At 44.5% G+C, this 16,428-nt stretch overlaps 1 protein-coding gene across 1 annotated transcript in view; it reads left to right on the top strand.

The window, feature by feature from the left end:
• Positions 1-16,428, top strand: part of DST (dystonin) — a 316,005-nt gene that overhangs the window by 28,654 nt on the left and 270,923 nt on the right. Inside the window, 1 exon segment of the mRNA XM_086608314.1 lies at positions 4,452-4,659. Within this exon segment, the coding sequence (XP_086464440.1) occupies positions 4,452-4,659 (208 nt within the window).

Raw genomic sequence — 16,428 nt, forward strand, 5'->3', positions numbered from 1 at the left:
CTGAAAATTAAATTTCAGTCAATGTTGACCTGTACCTCCCCATAGCTTCCAAAAACCAGTGTGAAAGGACTCACTACAGCAGAAAGTTGTCTCAAAGATAAGATTTGAAAGTACAAGACGTATGATTAGAATTCAGTTGGCCAGCACAATTTCCGATGTGTCATAAAGTTGGGGAATTTTTGCAACATGATGATAATTCGGTATCAGCTTCTCGGCAGCTTTTGCCAGCTGGATTGCTCCATCGAGTTTAAAACCTGACCTCTGCCAATGATTCCGCCTCGAGGAATGACAATGCAAAACCCATTGGTGTTCATGAGGATATATCAGATCCTATTTAGGGGTGGCTTATCTGATATATGGTGTTGTGCATTACCTTATACTGTTTAACAGCTACATCGTCTTCGACCTAGTTTCCACCTGATCTTCTGCAGTGCCTCACCTATGACAAACAGTCCTTCTTTCCCTCCCTAGAGGAAATTATGCCTTGGTACTTCGCCAAATCTCTCTTACAAGAAGTATACTAAATACTTCTTTGAAATCGTCCGCATTACTGGAAACCAGCTCTCTTTTATAGCACAGTAGCAAGCCTGACTCTCAGGAGGCTGCTGCAAATCACCTGATTACAGAGAAAACCCGAGACACTGGCAGAAAGGAGTTTTGCTCACCTAAATGCTTGTCCGGAGCACTTCGCCTCCCGAGGCACGGCGGAGCGGGCTCTGCGTGCAGTTTGCACCCCGCTGTGGTACCGGCAGTGGAACCATGCGTTGAGTTTAATCCCGTTCTTTGAATGCAGATGGAATTCCTCATAGATGTGCTTATGTATGACCAACTGGCTGCGACGCACAAGCTGTTATATGCATAACTCCTACGCAAATGCAGCAGTTTCCCCGCTGCTCAGCAGTAGAGGCTACAGATAAGTCTTTAGGCTAATGAGCAGAAGGAATGCATAATTGGAGGCATAGAATACGCAGCTACAGCATCTGGACTGTGACCTTACGGACCTTCAAGCTAAGAAGGGTCAAGCCCTGGCCCTCGCTAAGTCCCAGAGAAGGCTAAGTAAGGATGTGTCTGATCAATATTTTAGTGGATATAAAGGGCACTTCACCCACCTAAGTCAAAAAAGCGTTGTGTGTTATTGACAGCTACTTTTTTACTTGCATACAGCAATGTGCTTTATAGAAAAATAACAGGAGTGCCTTACATATTTTGATTTTAACAGAATATAACCAATTTTACTTTTCGTTTCTTTTTTTTTTTTACATTCTGTTCTAATTGGCCAGGAACTCTTTCAGGGTAGTACAGGTGTTCTGTATTAGTTTCTATTTTTAAAATCGGTTAATATGTTGCTGTAATAATGGAATGCTTATTTGGGACTTACACCTATGGCATAGAAAACACGTTTGCTAGAAACGAACAATTCAGTGGGATGAGGTGTAAGAATGTTGTGAACAGTGGCTGCGCAAAAAGAGAACAATTATAGACTTCTTATCAAAGCTATTAATTTACTTAAGCAAAGCAAAGTAGTTGTTAAACTCCATGATAAGCGTCTTTGGAATAGCAAAGTCGGGATTTTAAAAAATAGTTATGTGCTCAACAGCTTTGTGTACACATTACTCAGAAGTATCTCCATACTGAATAAAAAAGTATACTGTAATTAAGTTAGGAGTTGGCATTTCTTAGATGCAAGTTTACTAGATTTTGCTATTATGAAAAATTCCTTTCCAAGCTTGCTACCTTGTTCTGAAAATGCAATACCGTGATTCCTGAAGAGTTAGTAAACTAAAGAGGGGTTTTTGAAATTTTTTTTCTTAATGTATCCATTAAGTAAGTTGGAAGGACAACTTAAAAGAGGATAGCTAGTTCTAATGCACATAGATGCCAAAGATTGCTCTACCATTGCCTGTTCAGTTTGATTTTTCAAAAATACGGGAGTGGGATCTTCTCACATAGCTTATCTTTCAGTATTGTAGCCCAGCTGACCAGAAGAACAGTCTCCTTTTTCCTAAAATTGACATCTCAATAAAGAGTATTGAGGCTATGTTCAGAGGTGTATACGGAACCATCGCTCAACAGTGCTTTTGGTTTCTAACAGGAGGAACTACAGAAGGGAGTTGCTATTATACAAAATAAGAATGGGATATTAAAGCCTCTTTTGAAAAAAAGGAAATTCTACTGGGCAAAAATTATAACATACTTTCAAAGATAAATTGGAGAACTGAGAGATCTTTTCTTCAAAGCCTCAATAACAACTGCCATTGTACTTTGTCCTTGCATATTCCAAGCTGCTACATAAATACTGACAAAATATTGCCATAACACCCTCACAACACCATGTCTGAGCTCTTTCTAATTTTCATATTATAAACTAGAAATGAAGAAGGTGAAGAGAAACTGAAAGACAAAATCCGTCTCCATGGGTCTCTGTGATCCAAAGACACTGAGGACTGGTGGGCAGCCAATAGAAGATACAGGCCTGGAAGCAGGATGTTCAGTGCTGGGATTAAAGGGAACACTTTCTCTTTTGTGGCAAAATCTGGAGCTAAGGACAAGCCACAAGAAACCTAATCCCTGTCTAAGTACATCAGGGGCCCTGTTAGCCCCACCTAGGATAGCAAAACGCCCTCCATGCCCTGCAGCTCCTGTCAGCAAGACACCTGACTGTAACCATCCTGCTTTCAGAGATTCTACAGAGAGTTTTAGCTCTTTATATAAACTGGCAGCAAATATTCCCAGCATTAGAATTACTTACAAAGACAATCAGAGCAGGGATGAGACATCTCATGTTTTTGTTTTTCTGCACTTACCTCTTGCTCTCTCCATGCAACCACACAGCGAACAAGAATTCAGTTAATTGGTTTTATGCATTAATTCCCTTTCTCTCTCCCCTTCCAAACTACACCATGAAGTACTGCAGAAGGAGAAAAGAGGATTGGGATAGAAGTGAAGGGGGTCTGGAGGAGCAGCCACTAATAAGAGATCCCCTTTTATTTAGCGGATTATTTAACTGCATGTTATTGGCAGTTTTATGCATAGCAAAGAGGGCATCACATTGTTACTCTGGATTATGCACGTTCTGAGTTTTAAAATGGGTAAAATACCCCCAAACGTAATAATAATGATCCACTTTGTCCACCCCATGGGAACTGACAGTAAAAAGGTTCTGACAGCAACAATAAATTTTATCAGATCTCAGTCACAGTACAAATTTCTTCTGTAAGTAAAGAAAAAAAAAAGGGGGGGGGGGGGGGGCTTCAAGACAAACCTAAAATAATAGCTGGTTTAGTATCAAAACATCTGGAATCTAGATGGGCTGAATGAGGGCTATCTCTGCCTAACGAAGTACACTACACCTCTCCAAGCTGAGCATAGCATACCCGTAAAAATTAACATCATACCCGTAAAAATTAACATCATACCCGGACCAGCATCAGGTTACGTTTTTAAAATACTGCCACAGTAGCTCCCATATGAAAACACAAATCAAACCCATCGTTTTCTAGTCAGGTGCCCTGGAGAAACCACAAGTCTCTCCAATCAGAAAACGCAGGGGAAGGGAAACAGCACCTCGCCCCGCACCTCGTCCTGATAACCTGTGTGCAATATTGTATCCTAAATTCTCAACTCGGCGTTGGAACGTTGACATTCAGACATCTCCGTTTCCCACTTCACCCTAAACAGGAAAGCCAGAAATGGCAGCAGCCCTATCCCTGCGCTTCATCAGCTCTTATCTACGTCTGGAAGCGCTCTTATTTTTTTGGGTAACTGGGAAGTCTGAACACGCAGTCTGTAAGCCGAGACCAGCCGTTTGTTTGCCGAAGCCGCCCGGCGTGCCCGCCTACCCAAAGGGGCTGCTCTGAGAAACCGTGTATTTCCCTTTCCCTTCCTCCCCGCGGGGCTGTTCCCGGGGCAGAGGGGCAGGAGGAGGGGGCTGGCCGGGCGGTAACAAAGAGCCCGGCGTGGGCTTCCCGCGGCCCGTGGGTCTTTCCCAGAGACGGGTTTCCATGGAACGATTTCACCAGCAGCTAGGGTGATGGCAAATCTTTCCCTCGTCCTGGCGGGGGAGCCAAAGGCTATGGATTCGTAGCCCGGAAGGTTCTTTTTTTTTGGTTGTTGTTGCTCCTGATGCTGGGTTTATTGTTGAAGTGGGAGGCTCATTTGCGAGCTGGTTGCCCAGCCGCGGGCCACGGCTCTCCCCATACATCCCTCCAAATGCATTCCCACTAAAGGCCGGCTATTTTTTGGAGGATCATCCTCGGCGCTCCGCACACGCACCCCTCTTTTCCCCTTAAATTCACGGCGATGGTGAGCGCCATCCCTCTTCCCCTACCCTCCTTTTCCCGTGAGATGCTTTTCCACGCCACGCCAGGCGGGTACTCGCCGGTCCCACCGGAGGCCCCGCGTCCCGAGCCGCTCCCCACGCACCCTCCTTGTCTGTCTGTCTCCCCGTGCAGAGCTCCGGCAACGCGTCCTACCGATGCTCCATGTCGTCTTCCGCCGATTTTTCCGACGACGAGGACTTCAGCCAGAGGTCGGGGACGGTATCGCCGGCGCCGGGGGACACGCTGCCCTGGAACCTGCCCAAACACGAGCGGTCCAAGCGGAAGATCCAGGGCGGCTCCGTGCTGGACCCCGCCGAGAGGGCCGTGCTGCGCATCGCCGGTAAGGCGCGGCCGGGGGCTGATGGAGAGGGGGCGGGTAGGGGGCAGAGGGACCCCCGTCCCTGGGCTTTTTAACCGCGGCCCCTCCGGGTGGTGACTAAGCTCTTTGGCCGCGTTTTCCGGCGGGATGAATTGATGCGTGTGTGGGGAAGGAAGCCGAAATACGCGCAGGTGCGCCCATTAAACTTTCATGCGAAAACGCATTAGCGGCGCGGAGGCTGCAGCGGCGGCGTCACACGTTGCAGCCGGTGCCGGTGTTTCGGCCGGGAGGCCGCGGGAGCACCCCCGCCGCCCCGGGTGGAAGCGGCGCTGGGCCGCCCGAAGCGCGGGGAGAGGCCGCGGTGCTGGCGGCCGAGGCTGCCCCGCGGGGCGAGGCGCCGGTCTTTGTCCGTGCGGGGCCGGGGCTGCCCTCGGCGGGGGGGGGGTCCGGGGACGGAGCCGCCCGGTGTGCCAGAGGCGCGGGCTGGTTCGCGGCCCGGCGACAAATGATGTCGAAAATAGGGCGGAGGTCTCGTCCTCCCCGGCGAAAGCTGGAAACGGCCTGTAAATGAATTCCAGGAAGATGCGGCGGTCCTCGCTGCTCCCCGGGGACACCGCTGTTTCTTTCCCCCCTCTCGCCCCTTTTGTGTGCGCCTCCGTCGGGTCCCCTCCCGGAGCACCGTTTCCCAGGGTAACGCATCTTAACGGTGCTATTGAGGGCACCGGCGGACGCGCTGGCAGAGCTCTGCGGCACCGGGCTCTCGCCAGCCGCTGAATGCAGCCGCGGGGCGGGGGGCTGTGGAGCCGGCCCGACCCGCCCGGCCGCCCGCCAAGGCAGGGTGCGCGGGGCCGGGGGCCCGGCGCTGCGCCGCAGGCGAGGCAGGAGGGACCACTCGGGGGCGGGGGCGGGCCCGGCGCCGGGGTCAGAGTCAGGGCCGGGAGGCGGGGGCGGGGCGCAGGCGCGGTGGGGGTGAGCGGCGGTGACACCTGCGGCGGGGCCGGGGTCGTGCCTGCCCCGCCCCGCCCTCCCCTGCCGCCGGGGTAGCGGAGGTCCCACGCCGGCCAGTTGCTGGTGCCGGCGGCTGCCCGGGGCGCACCCTGCCCGCATCCCCTCCCCGTCGGTGTCCGCCGTGCTGCGGTCCCTGAGCGCCGGCGCTGCGGGGCGACGGTGACCTCGCCGGCCTCGTCTGTGCCGCGGGCGTCGCATCCCCGCCCCGGCGGGCGCCACCCTCCTCGTCCCGGGGGGAGGCCGGGGCAGAAACAAGGAGGGCGGGGGGGAGGCGGCCCCTCAGGCGGTGCCTCGGCGCTGGGGCTGTAGCCGCGGGGCTGCGGCGGGAGGCGGTGACCACTGCTGGGCTGGGGCCGTCCCCCTCCGCGCTCCGAGGGGCGGCTACCGAAACCCGAGCGGCCGGCGGGGGCGTTTCCTCGGCCGGGCTGGCAGCGCCCTCCGCACCGCTCGCCGCTGGGTTTTTCTCTGGTGCCGTCCCCAAGGCTTCTGGCTGCCCGGAGCCTCGCGGGGCAGCGGGCAGGGCTAGTCCCCGGCCATGGCTGGCTACCTCTCCCCCGGCGCGTACTTCTACGCCGAGGAGCAGGAGTACCTGCAAGCCTACGAAGATGTCTTGGAGAGATACAAAGGTAGGGCAGCCCTCCCCGCGGCGGGGTCGCCCCACCCGCCCAGGCTGCCGCTTGCCCCGCCGGGCGTGGCGGCTGCGGAGACCGGAGGCTGCGGCGCTGCCCGGCGGGCCGGGGGAGAGGCCAGGTGCGCCAGGCCCCGCCGCCGGCCTGGGGGGAGAGCGGTGGCCCCGAGCCCCTGCGTGATGCCTGGGGGGGGGGGGGGGACGGGTGTCGGTGGCTTCTGCGGTAAATAAAAATACCGTCTCTCCCTCAGCAGTGGGTGAAACCCACTTTTGTGCGTTGAAAAATCTGCTTAGAGTGAAACGCGGACACGCTGATTTACGTTTCGATGTGCGTTTGTCTTTAAAGCTTCAGTTTGACCTGTTTATTTGTTTTTTTTTTTTTTTTTTTTGGTGGTCGGGCAAGATCTCGTAGCACCTGAGTTTTTTCATCGAATACAGAAAAATACAGCAAAAAGGCCTTCATCCGTAGCAAAGATGCATGCAGCTAAATTTATCTTGCTAGAAATGTAAATTACGTTGCTTTCGTGAATTAATCGGGATGGAAGAGATGGTTTGGGAGACATGATTCATTACTCCGTTGTTCAGTAGATTCGCTAATACTAAATCTGAAAATGCTTATCAAAAGTGTTGGGGGTCTGATTTTCCTTCAAGTGCAAGGGATGGAGTGAACTGTTCAGATTGAATCTTCATCCCAGAAATAGTTTTTACAGCATGTCACAGCATATGGTGACATTTGCAGTGCTGAGTCCTTTTGTAATGTTTGGGGAAAAGGTAGGTTAGATTTTATATCTGAAATTTTTGCTTTGAAGGATTACAGTTTTTTTAGCTGTGTGTTTCCAGTCAGTTCTAAAGGTTTTGGTTAAATGGTTTCTACTGATGGGAATGGGAGTGGCATAGTTTAAGACAGCTTGATTTGAAGATACCAATAGTTGATTTTATTTAATCTGTGTTGTTATTGATAATATTTTGAAAGGTAAAACCCCTACAGATAGTTATTTTGACATGAAAACTTGTCAGGTCCGAGTCTACTTCATACCTGTGTCGTTTGCAATTTCATGTATCATTAACAGTATTGACTAATGACTCCTTTGTGTCTGTTGCCCATTGTGTCAATGCAGCTGTGGAGCATGTGCACAGTTTCTATACTGAAGGGCATTAGTGCATTTTAGTTGAGAAATAGTTACAGTTTGTAATAATCATCTTCAAAAACACGTCTTTGTTCCATTCTCTCCCAATTTTTTTTTTTAAGTCATCAATTGCATTATATGTAGCTGAACTGATTTTTGCAATATATTAAAGCGAGTGGACTCTTTGCAAATAAAACACTGAGAAAACTCGTTTTTCTGTTCTACTTCTAATCCCAAGACCTGCTATTCTGCTGTAGATTACCTTTGAATTTCAGCTACAGTCAGGTTTTAAAAGCTTCATTCTCATACCAGTTTGTCTACTTGCTTAAAAACCTGGGAAAGGTATTAGGCCTAATTTCCCCTATTTCACCTAAAGCTTTATCAGCATAAGGACTGAAAGATTTGGTTTTTAGTACTGGAGGACAAAGAGATTTTAGTTAAAATAAACTCCTAAAACTGATTAATCTCTATTAGAAATAAAACACATTCTGGAAATATTTGGTATATCGTACTGTGGGGGTAATATCAGGTCCATTGACATGCTATTTTCAGTGACAGCCAAATCCTGAAATTATTCGGAAGGATTCGGTTTCTGTTGTCTTAGTTTTTAGTGTCATATTCAGTATGTGGGTATGCTGTGTTTTGCTACTTGAGGTATACTTTATTCAGCCATTGGGAGCAAAGGTAAAGATTCAAACTTGTTTTAATTAAGATATATTGGAAACCTGGAAACACATTATTTTTTTAAAATGTGTTTCCAAGCCGGTCATGATTTCCCATCCGAGTCCCAGTAGTATGACTTCACTACAGCGATTGTTGTTCTGATGACTTGCTATGGGAGCTGATCTAATCAGAAAAGAATTGCTACAATATAGGCTTTGAAGAGGGAGTGCCATTTCTCTTTCTCAGTTTTGTAAACACCGCCGTTAGTAATTTTCTTCATCAAATGCAAACCACGTTGACTTTATATTTTTAAGACAAGCTCCAATCCATAATTTTAATGCTAATACTTCTCTACAGTCTGCAGAATGCTCTCGTATTCATCTAAGGCATTATCAGAGTGCCAAATTATCTATGCCCCAGCTGTTGAGTACTGTAACTAGCAGAGTCAGCTGTACAAAATTCATTGCCTGTCTTGGAAGGCTTGGGATCATATGATGTCGCATCATTAAGACGTTCGGGCCATTTGATTTAGGAAGAGCAAAGCAGTCCTTTTGAAACGTAGAAGAGCAAAATTTTACTCTTCACCTGTTTCTGCAGCCAGAGTAGGCTGCGGATCTTGAAGACTGTGCAATACCAAGTACCTTTTTGCTTTAACAGTGTCGTGGTTTAGGCCAGTCTGGCAACTAAACTCCACACAGCCGCTCTCTCACTCCTTCCCCAGTGAAGTGGAGAGGAGAAAAATGTAATAAAAGGACCGAGGGTTGAGATAAGAACAGAGAGGGAGCACCCACCGACCAAATCCAGATCTTAAAAAAACAACACCTTCTTCCCATCCCCTCACTCCCCTTCTCCTTTCTTCCCGGCTCTACCTCCTCCCTCAGCGGCGCAGGGGGACAGGGAATGGGGGAGCGCAGGTCAGTTCTTCCCATGTTGTTACTGCTGCTTCTTTTTCTTAGAGTAGGAGGAGTCCTTACACCCTTTTTCCCTGCTCCAGTGGATCTCGTACTCACGAGGCAATCCATAGACTTCTCCAGCGTGAGTCCTACCCGCAGGATGCAATCCTTACCCATCGGATTGCTCCAGTGCGGGCTTTTACCAACATGATATTACTATCTATAAACCAGGATATTTGTACGTCTCCGAATTCTGTTTGCTGACCATGTCTCTGGCTGTGACAGTAAATAATTAGGCAACTGTTTGCTAAATCTGAGATAGCACAGAAGAGCTGTTTGCTATGGAGAGGAGAATGTTGTTTTCTGATTCCTGGTCAGCTCAGTTGCTGTCTTTTTTTTTTTTTTTCTTCCCTTGATTCATGTAGTAATTAATTGGCAGCATTTCTAAAGCATTTTGGTGGAGGGAAAAAAAGTCACGTTATCTCAGATGATTTAGAAATCATGTTGAATCAAGCTACTTATTCAGGGGAAAAAAAATGCTTCTTTGTTAGTAGCACCTCTAGGAATTCAAAAGGCAAAGCCGTTATTGTGATAGTGGCAATAAAATGCCCAGTATCTTTTATCTTAAATGTTTCATATGTTTCACATCTTGTTTGTGACTGAATAGGAAGATGAGAAATTGTACAATATTTGATAATATAACTAACAGTTCAACTTTATCTCAAAAACTGTATTTGAGTTCTCTAGGAGGTTGTAAAGAACTTAACTTACAAAGCAGGAAGACTAATTTTTTATCTCACTGTTGCCTGGGATCAAAAATTAATAAAATTATTGTTAGCTGCGGCCTTGTTGATAAATAGCGGTTCCTTCCGCCTTTTTAACAAGAAAATGTTCAATAGTGTTTCATGTACATTTCATTTTTAAATGTTAAATGTAATCTCTGTCAGATGGGATAGGCGTGCATTGTTTCATACCAATATTGTTTAAGCATTAAGGATTTGAAGATCATTGCTTTAAGTGTCAGTGTCTTTAAGTACAGTGCATTCGTTAGATTTACTCTGGTGTAAATCGTAGGTAGTACACCCAGAATTAAGACTTAAATATATGATCCAAGACTGTATTTTTCAGTTTGGGTAGTAAGTAATTTTATTTAAATATCAATTGCAACAACTGTCTTTCCTGCAAGATTTTGAACAATTATGGAACAGAGTTGCCTCCCTCTGACATCATTATTGAAAAAGGAACATCCGTTAATGACTGTGTGATTGCTGTCTCTGAAAAAGAGCTAGTTCTTGGAGAAAAGTACTAAATCACAGGTATTGAAATATTACAGCTGACATGACTGTAAGAACAAAGCTTAAAATATATAGGGTTATCTTGCCCGAGCAGACGTTTTAATGCTGTGGATATTGGCTCTGTAGGAAACTGATCTATTACGCAGAGAGTTCAACTTGGCATGGCTGCCCATGAAAAATATGGCCTCATGGTTCAGGGACTCGACTGAATTGTTGTCAGTGATAGGAAAGGTATCACAAATGTTTTCTTTGCATTAGGTGCCTGATTACTGCTTCCTTAGGGTACCTCGGGCTCACTGCAAAGCATCTGTGTCTATAGGAAGGAGGGGCAAGTCTGGGACTGGGGATAGCAAAACTCAGGTTGGGTTGTTTAAACTTTGCTATGTTCTGTTTTGCTATTGACATTTCTTTCTTGCTTTAAAAAGATCTGTAATACTACAGATTCAGCTGAAGCACAGCAAACAGTTCTGTTTCTGTATTCTGAGAAACAAAGACCTTAGAATGGACGAGAGCTAGCGGGTCATCTGATGTGTTTTGTTGCCCATGTAGGGTTCAGAGGTAATATAATTTGTTCTAATGATTGATTGAGGGTAGTGTAAAGTAAAGCTGTTCTGATGTTATTTGGATACACTTTTTGAATTAATATTTAAAAAAAAAAAGATGCCTGTCATCCAGCTCCTTTGAGCTGACTTCAGGAAGGAGCCATTTGCTCCAAATGGTTTTTGTACATCTGAAAATGAAGCTGCTGCTGCATTTTAGGAATTTGGAGGCTCTTAACTGTGTTTGGTATCAGACTTAGTCCAGGGATATTCTTCTTCAGAGATGGCTTCGTAGAGCAAAGACACGAGGGGCCATGGCAGATGCTCCTGGCTCTGGAATCTGATTTTCTGAATTTCCTTGTTTATGCTCTGAACTCAGGGGCCTGAATTTACAGCCTGCAGATATCCTGCTCTTCTGGGCTGTGAACTAGTCAGATCTCCTGCTTCATGGCTTCTGATTTTGAACTCAGAAAGAAATACTGGAGTGAGTAATTGATTAGACACTTTTAATTTATTTTCCTGCTCCTTTGGTGTAACAAAAACTGGTGGCATATAGGTATTAGTTTTGCAGGGTGTATGAGGAATTTCTGCCTTGGCTGGTTTTCTTCCATTTCTTTTCATGGGCTGATAGTATCTAGCCTTGGAATTGATCGCTTTTTTGTTCAAACAGAAAATGTTTTTTTGCTGACCAGTGGAGGGTATGTGTGGATTATCCAGCTGCATGTCACCTAATCCTTTCTTTGCCACCACACAGATTTCAGCATGATGATGCTGTCGTTTCCCCTGTTCCTAGCACATTTCCTATACCCAAATGGCCTCCTGGGAACGAAGGATTTTAGCCAACAGAAAGTGCCTTCAATTAGGAGTGGAAACATAACGGCATTTGTGCTGTGAGAAGTCAGACAAAATTAATGGACTCTTTGGGCCGTGTAAAAATGTAAAACCTACAATTTTACTCTGTTTAAACATCGCTTCTTCTTTAAGCAAAAAGTTTTCACTTTCCAGTTGCTTGGAGATGGGATTTTTTTTGGAGTGCGTTTCATTGAAAATACGAACCCAGTCTTGCTGATTTGATTTGTGTGAGCACTTCACTTGAGCTAAGTTGAAGAGGTCTTAATTTTGTTGGAATAAAATAATGAGAACCTGAATGTTAGCTAATTCAGTGAGATTTTGTCTGTGTAAAGGCTTCGAGATTTGGGCAGCAGTTTCTGAAGTTGAGTTTGATGGTATACATAAACTCTGGTTGCGTCTCCATGGCTTTAAAAGATACCTGTTTGGATGACTAAGGCGGGCAGAATTTGGCCATCGATTCAAGTATCTTTGGTATGTGAACTGGGGAAGAGATCAAAGATCTGTTTCACTGCTTTTCTGGTACTTCCCAATTCCCATTGAGTCAGCAACATCTTTTAAATAGAGCTCACAGGAATAGTCCATAATTCCTTTTTTATGTCCAAAATCAGGAGGTGGTGAAGTATGGGGGGAGAGGGGGAAGGAAAATAAAATTCAGTCATCTTTGTCTTAAAAGGCTTGTTTTGGTTCAGTTTGTATTTTTGGTTGAGGTCTTTCTAATTGTTTGCTGTGATCTAGTTTGCTAATCTCTAGTGGTATTTTGCTTGAAAACCAGATTATGCTTTCTTTTTTTCCTCCACTTTAAACAGTGTGATTTGAGGAATTTATTCCACCGTTTTGCAAGAACTTTAGCATGTACTTGGAATTAAGTGCTTTTTAAAGTAAAATTGGGCTTACTCACATGCTTGATGTTAAATGCAAGTATTTTATAAGTTCAGGCTTAAAAGAATAAAGTTTTGTAAATGTCAAATATGAATGCAGCTTATTGCTGCATGCCTGAAATGTTTCCTGTAAAACATCATTAAAGCCGTTTAATTTAACAAAGCCTTGATTTTCTGTAGTGGGTGAAAATATTCGTGTACTGAATGCTTTCAGTCAACTCAGCTTTCAAACAGGTGAAACAATGCTTACAAAGACACTTCAGTCTGCGGGTCAAATCCTGAAGGGCATGTTAATAGCCAGATTTTACAAGTTGATCTGTGTAGGCAGACTCCGGTGCTTTTGTGGGAATATGCTGCCTTCAGAAATCCACCCACGCAAGCCTCTTCCCAAGATTTGGGCCCAAGTGGTAGCTCAGCCTTTAATAAGGCATACTTCTGCTGAAATCAGTCCTCCTTTAGGGCACTCGAATTTGGCCTTAGCTGCATTAAAAGGAAGTTAGTGTGTTTCCAGATTCAATTTTATACCTGGGAAATACATCACTTTGTTGTGGAGTGTCATCTATCAACTTGGATTTTGTACATTTTAAACAAACTGACAACAGCTGTAAATAAATCTGTGAAAGGACAAAGGTGCTGGGCAAATATATTGAGGGTTAAATTCTGCACGTCGCAATTACACAATTAGTGTGACTATTTCTGTGAGACAAGGAGGATTAGACCTCTGATGGGCTTTTCAAACCCTGCTCTTGATTATAGCCACGTGGCCCTTTTGAACTTGGTTTGCTTTTAAATATGTTTTTGTTGTTCGATTTCACAGTTAATATGTGAAATTACAGTGTTTAATAAAGTGTTGTACAATGCGTGTGACTGCAGATCAGCAGTTAAGTGGGACTCATAGACTAATTGTGTTACAAAATTAAATTAGTTTGGCCTGAGATTCAGCTATCCAGCTATCTGACAGCTATGACACTTTGCACCACTTGGATCTAAAATTAGTAGAGCTCTTCTGTACTGGGATTAGAGAGATGTGTATATGTTTTAGTTCACAAAATGAGTAGAAGTTTGATTTTTTTTTTTTTTTTTGACATGTCTTTCAGAGACATGTTTCAGGCAATTTGCAGAGGAGACTATGGGTGAACAGAAAAGTCCACAAAAGTCTTTTTGCTGGGTACCGAAATGGTATCCTGTCATCCAGCTTGGAGACTTTTCTTCTGCCTGATCGGGTTACAGTCTGGGTGTTTCTCATGTGACAAGGTCTCTTAGGCAGAGTAGAAGCAGCATTGGAAAATGTATGGGGTCATTTGGATGGACGTTTACAATAATAATAACAATAATAAAGCGTCCCGAGCAGTTCTAGCATAAGAGCTTTTTCAAGAGAGGAATGGCACTGGCGATGCTGTGGTTTTCACTCAAACAAAACTTCTGTTAATTTTGGTAGGAGTCAGGAACTTAGCTATTGATGTTTATAAATATTTAATGCTTTATATTACTTTGCCTTTAGATAAATTTTTAATCTAGAGATAAAGGATTTACATGATGTCCTAGAAATTAGGAAATGACTCGAGCATTTGTCTGGAGAAGCCACTGCTGTGTAGTCTTCCATAACTTCTGGGAATAAGGTATTGTTGCTAAGATGGTTCTGGTTTCAGAGTAGGATGTTTTCTATAGCACACATAGCAGTTTGATTGCTAGCTCCAATGGCTTTTAATAGAAATTAGGTGCTTTACTGCTGTTTGTGTCTTGGAAATTCTCTCCCAGTGACTGTACTTTGTTCAGATTATAACCTGATGCTGGAAACCACATTAGAATACCATGTATTACAGATTAGTTCTGCATGTAAAACTCAGTTTTTGAAAGATTTTAAATATGAAGTCTTCTCTGGAGGAAAATTCATCATAATTTTTAGAAAGTAAGTTGATTTCAGAATTAAGAATATTTTCAAACATACTGAAATTTTCTTTGGATTGTAGAGCAAATATTTTTCTCAGGCTTTGACTTCTACCCTGTTCATTCAGTTTTTAACCGAACAATTGCTGAGAAACATTTGTTGTGTTTTTGAGTGTGTTTGTTTCTCTTCTTTGCCGATAATTTTTGTTGACATCCAGTTTACAGTAGAGTTAAAGCAACATTTGGCTCAGTATCTCTTTAAAGAGGGAAGAACAGACGCAGATGAGCTACAGGAAGAAAGCCAAAGTTGATTAGGTCCCTTGATGAAATTACCTTATAATTTTACCATGCTCAACAGGATACTTTTGCATTGTTCTGTTTCTTTTTTTTTTTAGAGCCCTTATTAATAAAGTCCATACACTCCTTGAGAGACCAGATCTAGCCTACCTCTGAGAATATCAGCCCAAATTCTAATTCTCCTTGTTTCTGTTGCAAATTGTATTAAATGAAGTCAAATTGATTTATGTAAGCATTGCATATTTCTACTTAAATTGTACGTTTATTTTTGCTTTCTCACAGATATACATTTCCTTCAGATCTTGTATTACACTGAATTAGTCCTGCCATTCAACATGCTGTTTAAAGTGGGTTTGTGGTAGCACTGGGCAACTCTCTGTAATTTGCAGCATCAAACATTTATAATCCAAGTTATAATCTAATTTATAAAGATTACATTAGTGTCCTAGAAACAATACATGTTTATGCCTTGCTATTTTGATTGTCATATTGAAGCATTTTTTGGCTTTGGGAACCACATAATGCTCAAGAGAATATAGAGAGTTAAGTTTACACTTTGAGAGCGTGCATGTCTCTGCAATAATTTGCAATTTAATACCAAATGTATGGATTTGATTAAGTAACGTCAGGGGATCATCTTTATTCTGCACATGAAATGTATTCTGAATTTGGTGCTACAAGTAGATGCTTAGATTTTTGTAGTCGTTTCAGCGGCCAACATTGTGAACAGTCTGTTGGAAATGTAGATGTATGACTAAAACATAGATGGATCTTTGTACATTTTGTTCTGGATACTGGCTTATTCTTTGTGTTTCCCCTGCTTTGTTGAGTCTACCCACCTCTGATCTTCTCTCATTTGCCTTATTCAGGGCATGCTTCTTCATTGAAGGTTGCATGACCTCTTCTGTCTTACTAGAAAGACGTACCTCAAGTTGGGGGGAAAAAAAGCTGCTTTTTTAAAAAAAAAAACCAAAACCAAAACCCAACAAAACAAAAGGCTTTGTTCCTAGTGTCTGAAAGATACAGTGTGACTTCTATTACTCAGCCCTTGGTTCCTTGTTTTTCTTTCCTCCATCACTTTCAAGTACATTTAGCTGCAGGTTGGATTCCTTGCACCTACGAAGTGCAGACAGAAGATGGGCTTGCTTTGGAGGGCTTCTTGTGGCATACACTTGCACGCTCCCTGTACCAACTGTGCAAAGGAGTGAATCATACTTCCTCTTCAGCCTGGCCCCTTCCCAGTTGCAGTGGAAGAGGAGACCTTGGTTCCAGTCTCCTCCTGCCTGCCGCTGGAGCAGAGAGCACCAGCAAAGCACTAACCTCTAGTCCTGGAGAGCAGCATGAGCTTCGCCCCCTGAACTGTAGATGAAGCTGTAGAGGAACCTTTGAGCTTTTCCTTATCGTAATCACATGTAAAGAACAGACATATGTGGAATGAGATTTCTCAGGCTGTGTGCCCATGTGCTGGTTCCTGCTGTGAACGCAAGTTCCTAGAGTCAGGATAAAGCCTGACCGGGACTTGAGTCTCAGGTCCTGTAGTGATGGAGAACGCTTTTCAAGTGTGTCGTTTAATCCTTGTCAGTGAAAGTGCTGAGAGAGAAGAAGGCGCAGAGGACAGACACTAACATTTTTGCTTCTTTTGAAATGATTTTATTTCTTCAGCTCTCGGTTTCAGTGCTTGGGCTGGATGTGTGAGCGTTGCTGTGCAGGGTGAAAGTCAGTT

The sequence above is a fragment of the Tauraco erythrolophus genome, chromosome 2, assembly GCF_009769465.1.
Source record: "Tauraco erythrolophus isolate bTauEry1 chromosome 2, bTauEry1.pri, whole genome shotgun sequence".
Taxonomy (NCBI): Eukaryota; Metazoa; Chordata; class Aves; order Musophagiformes; family Musophagidae; genus Tauraco; species Tauraco erythrolophus.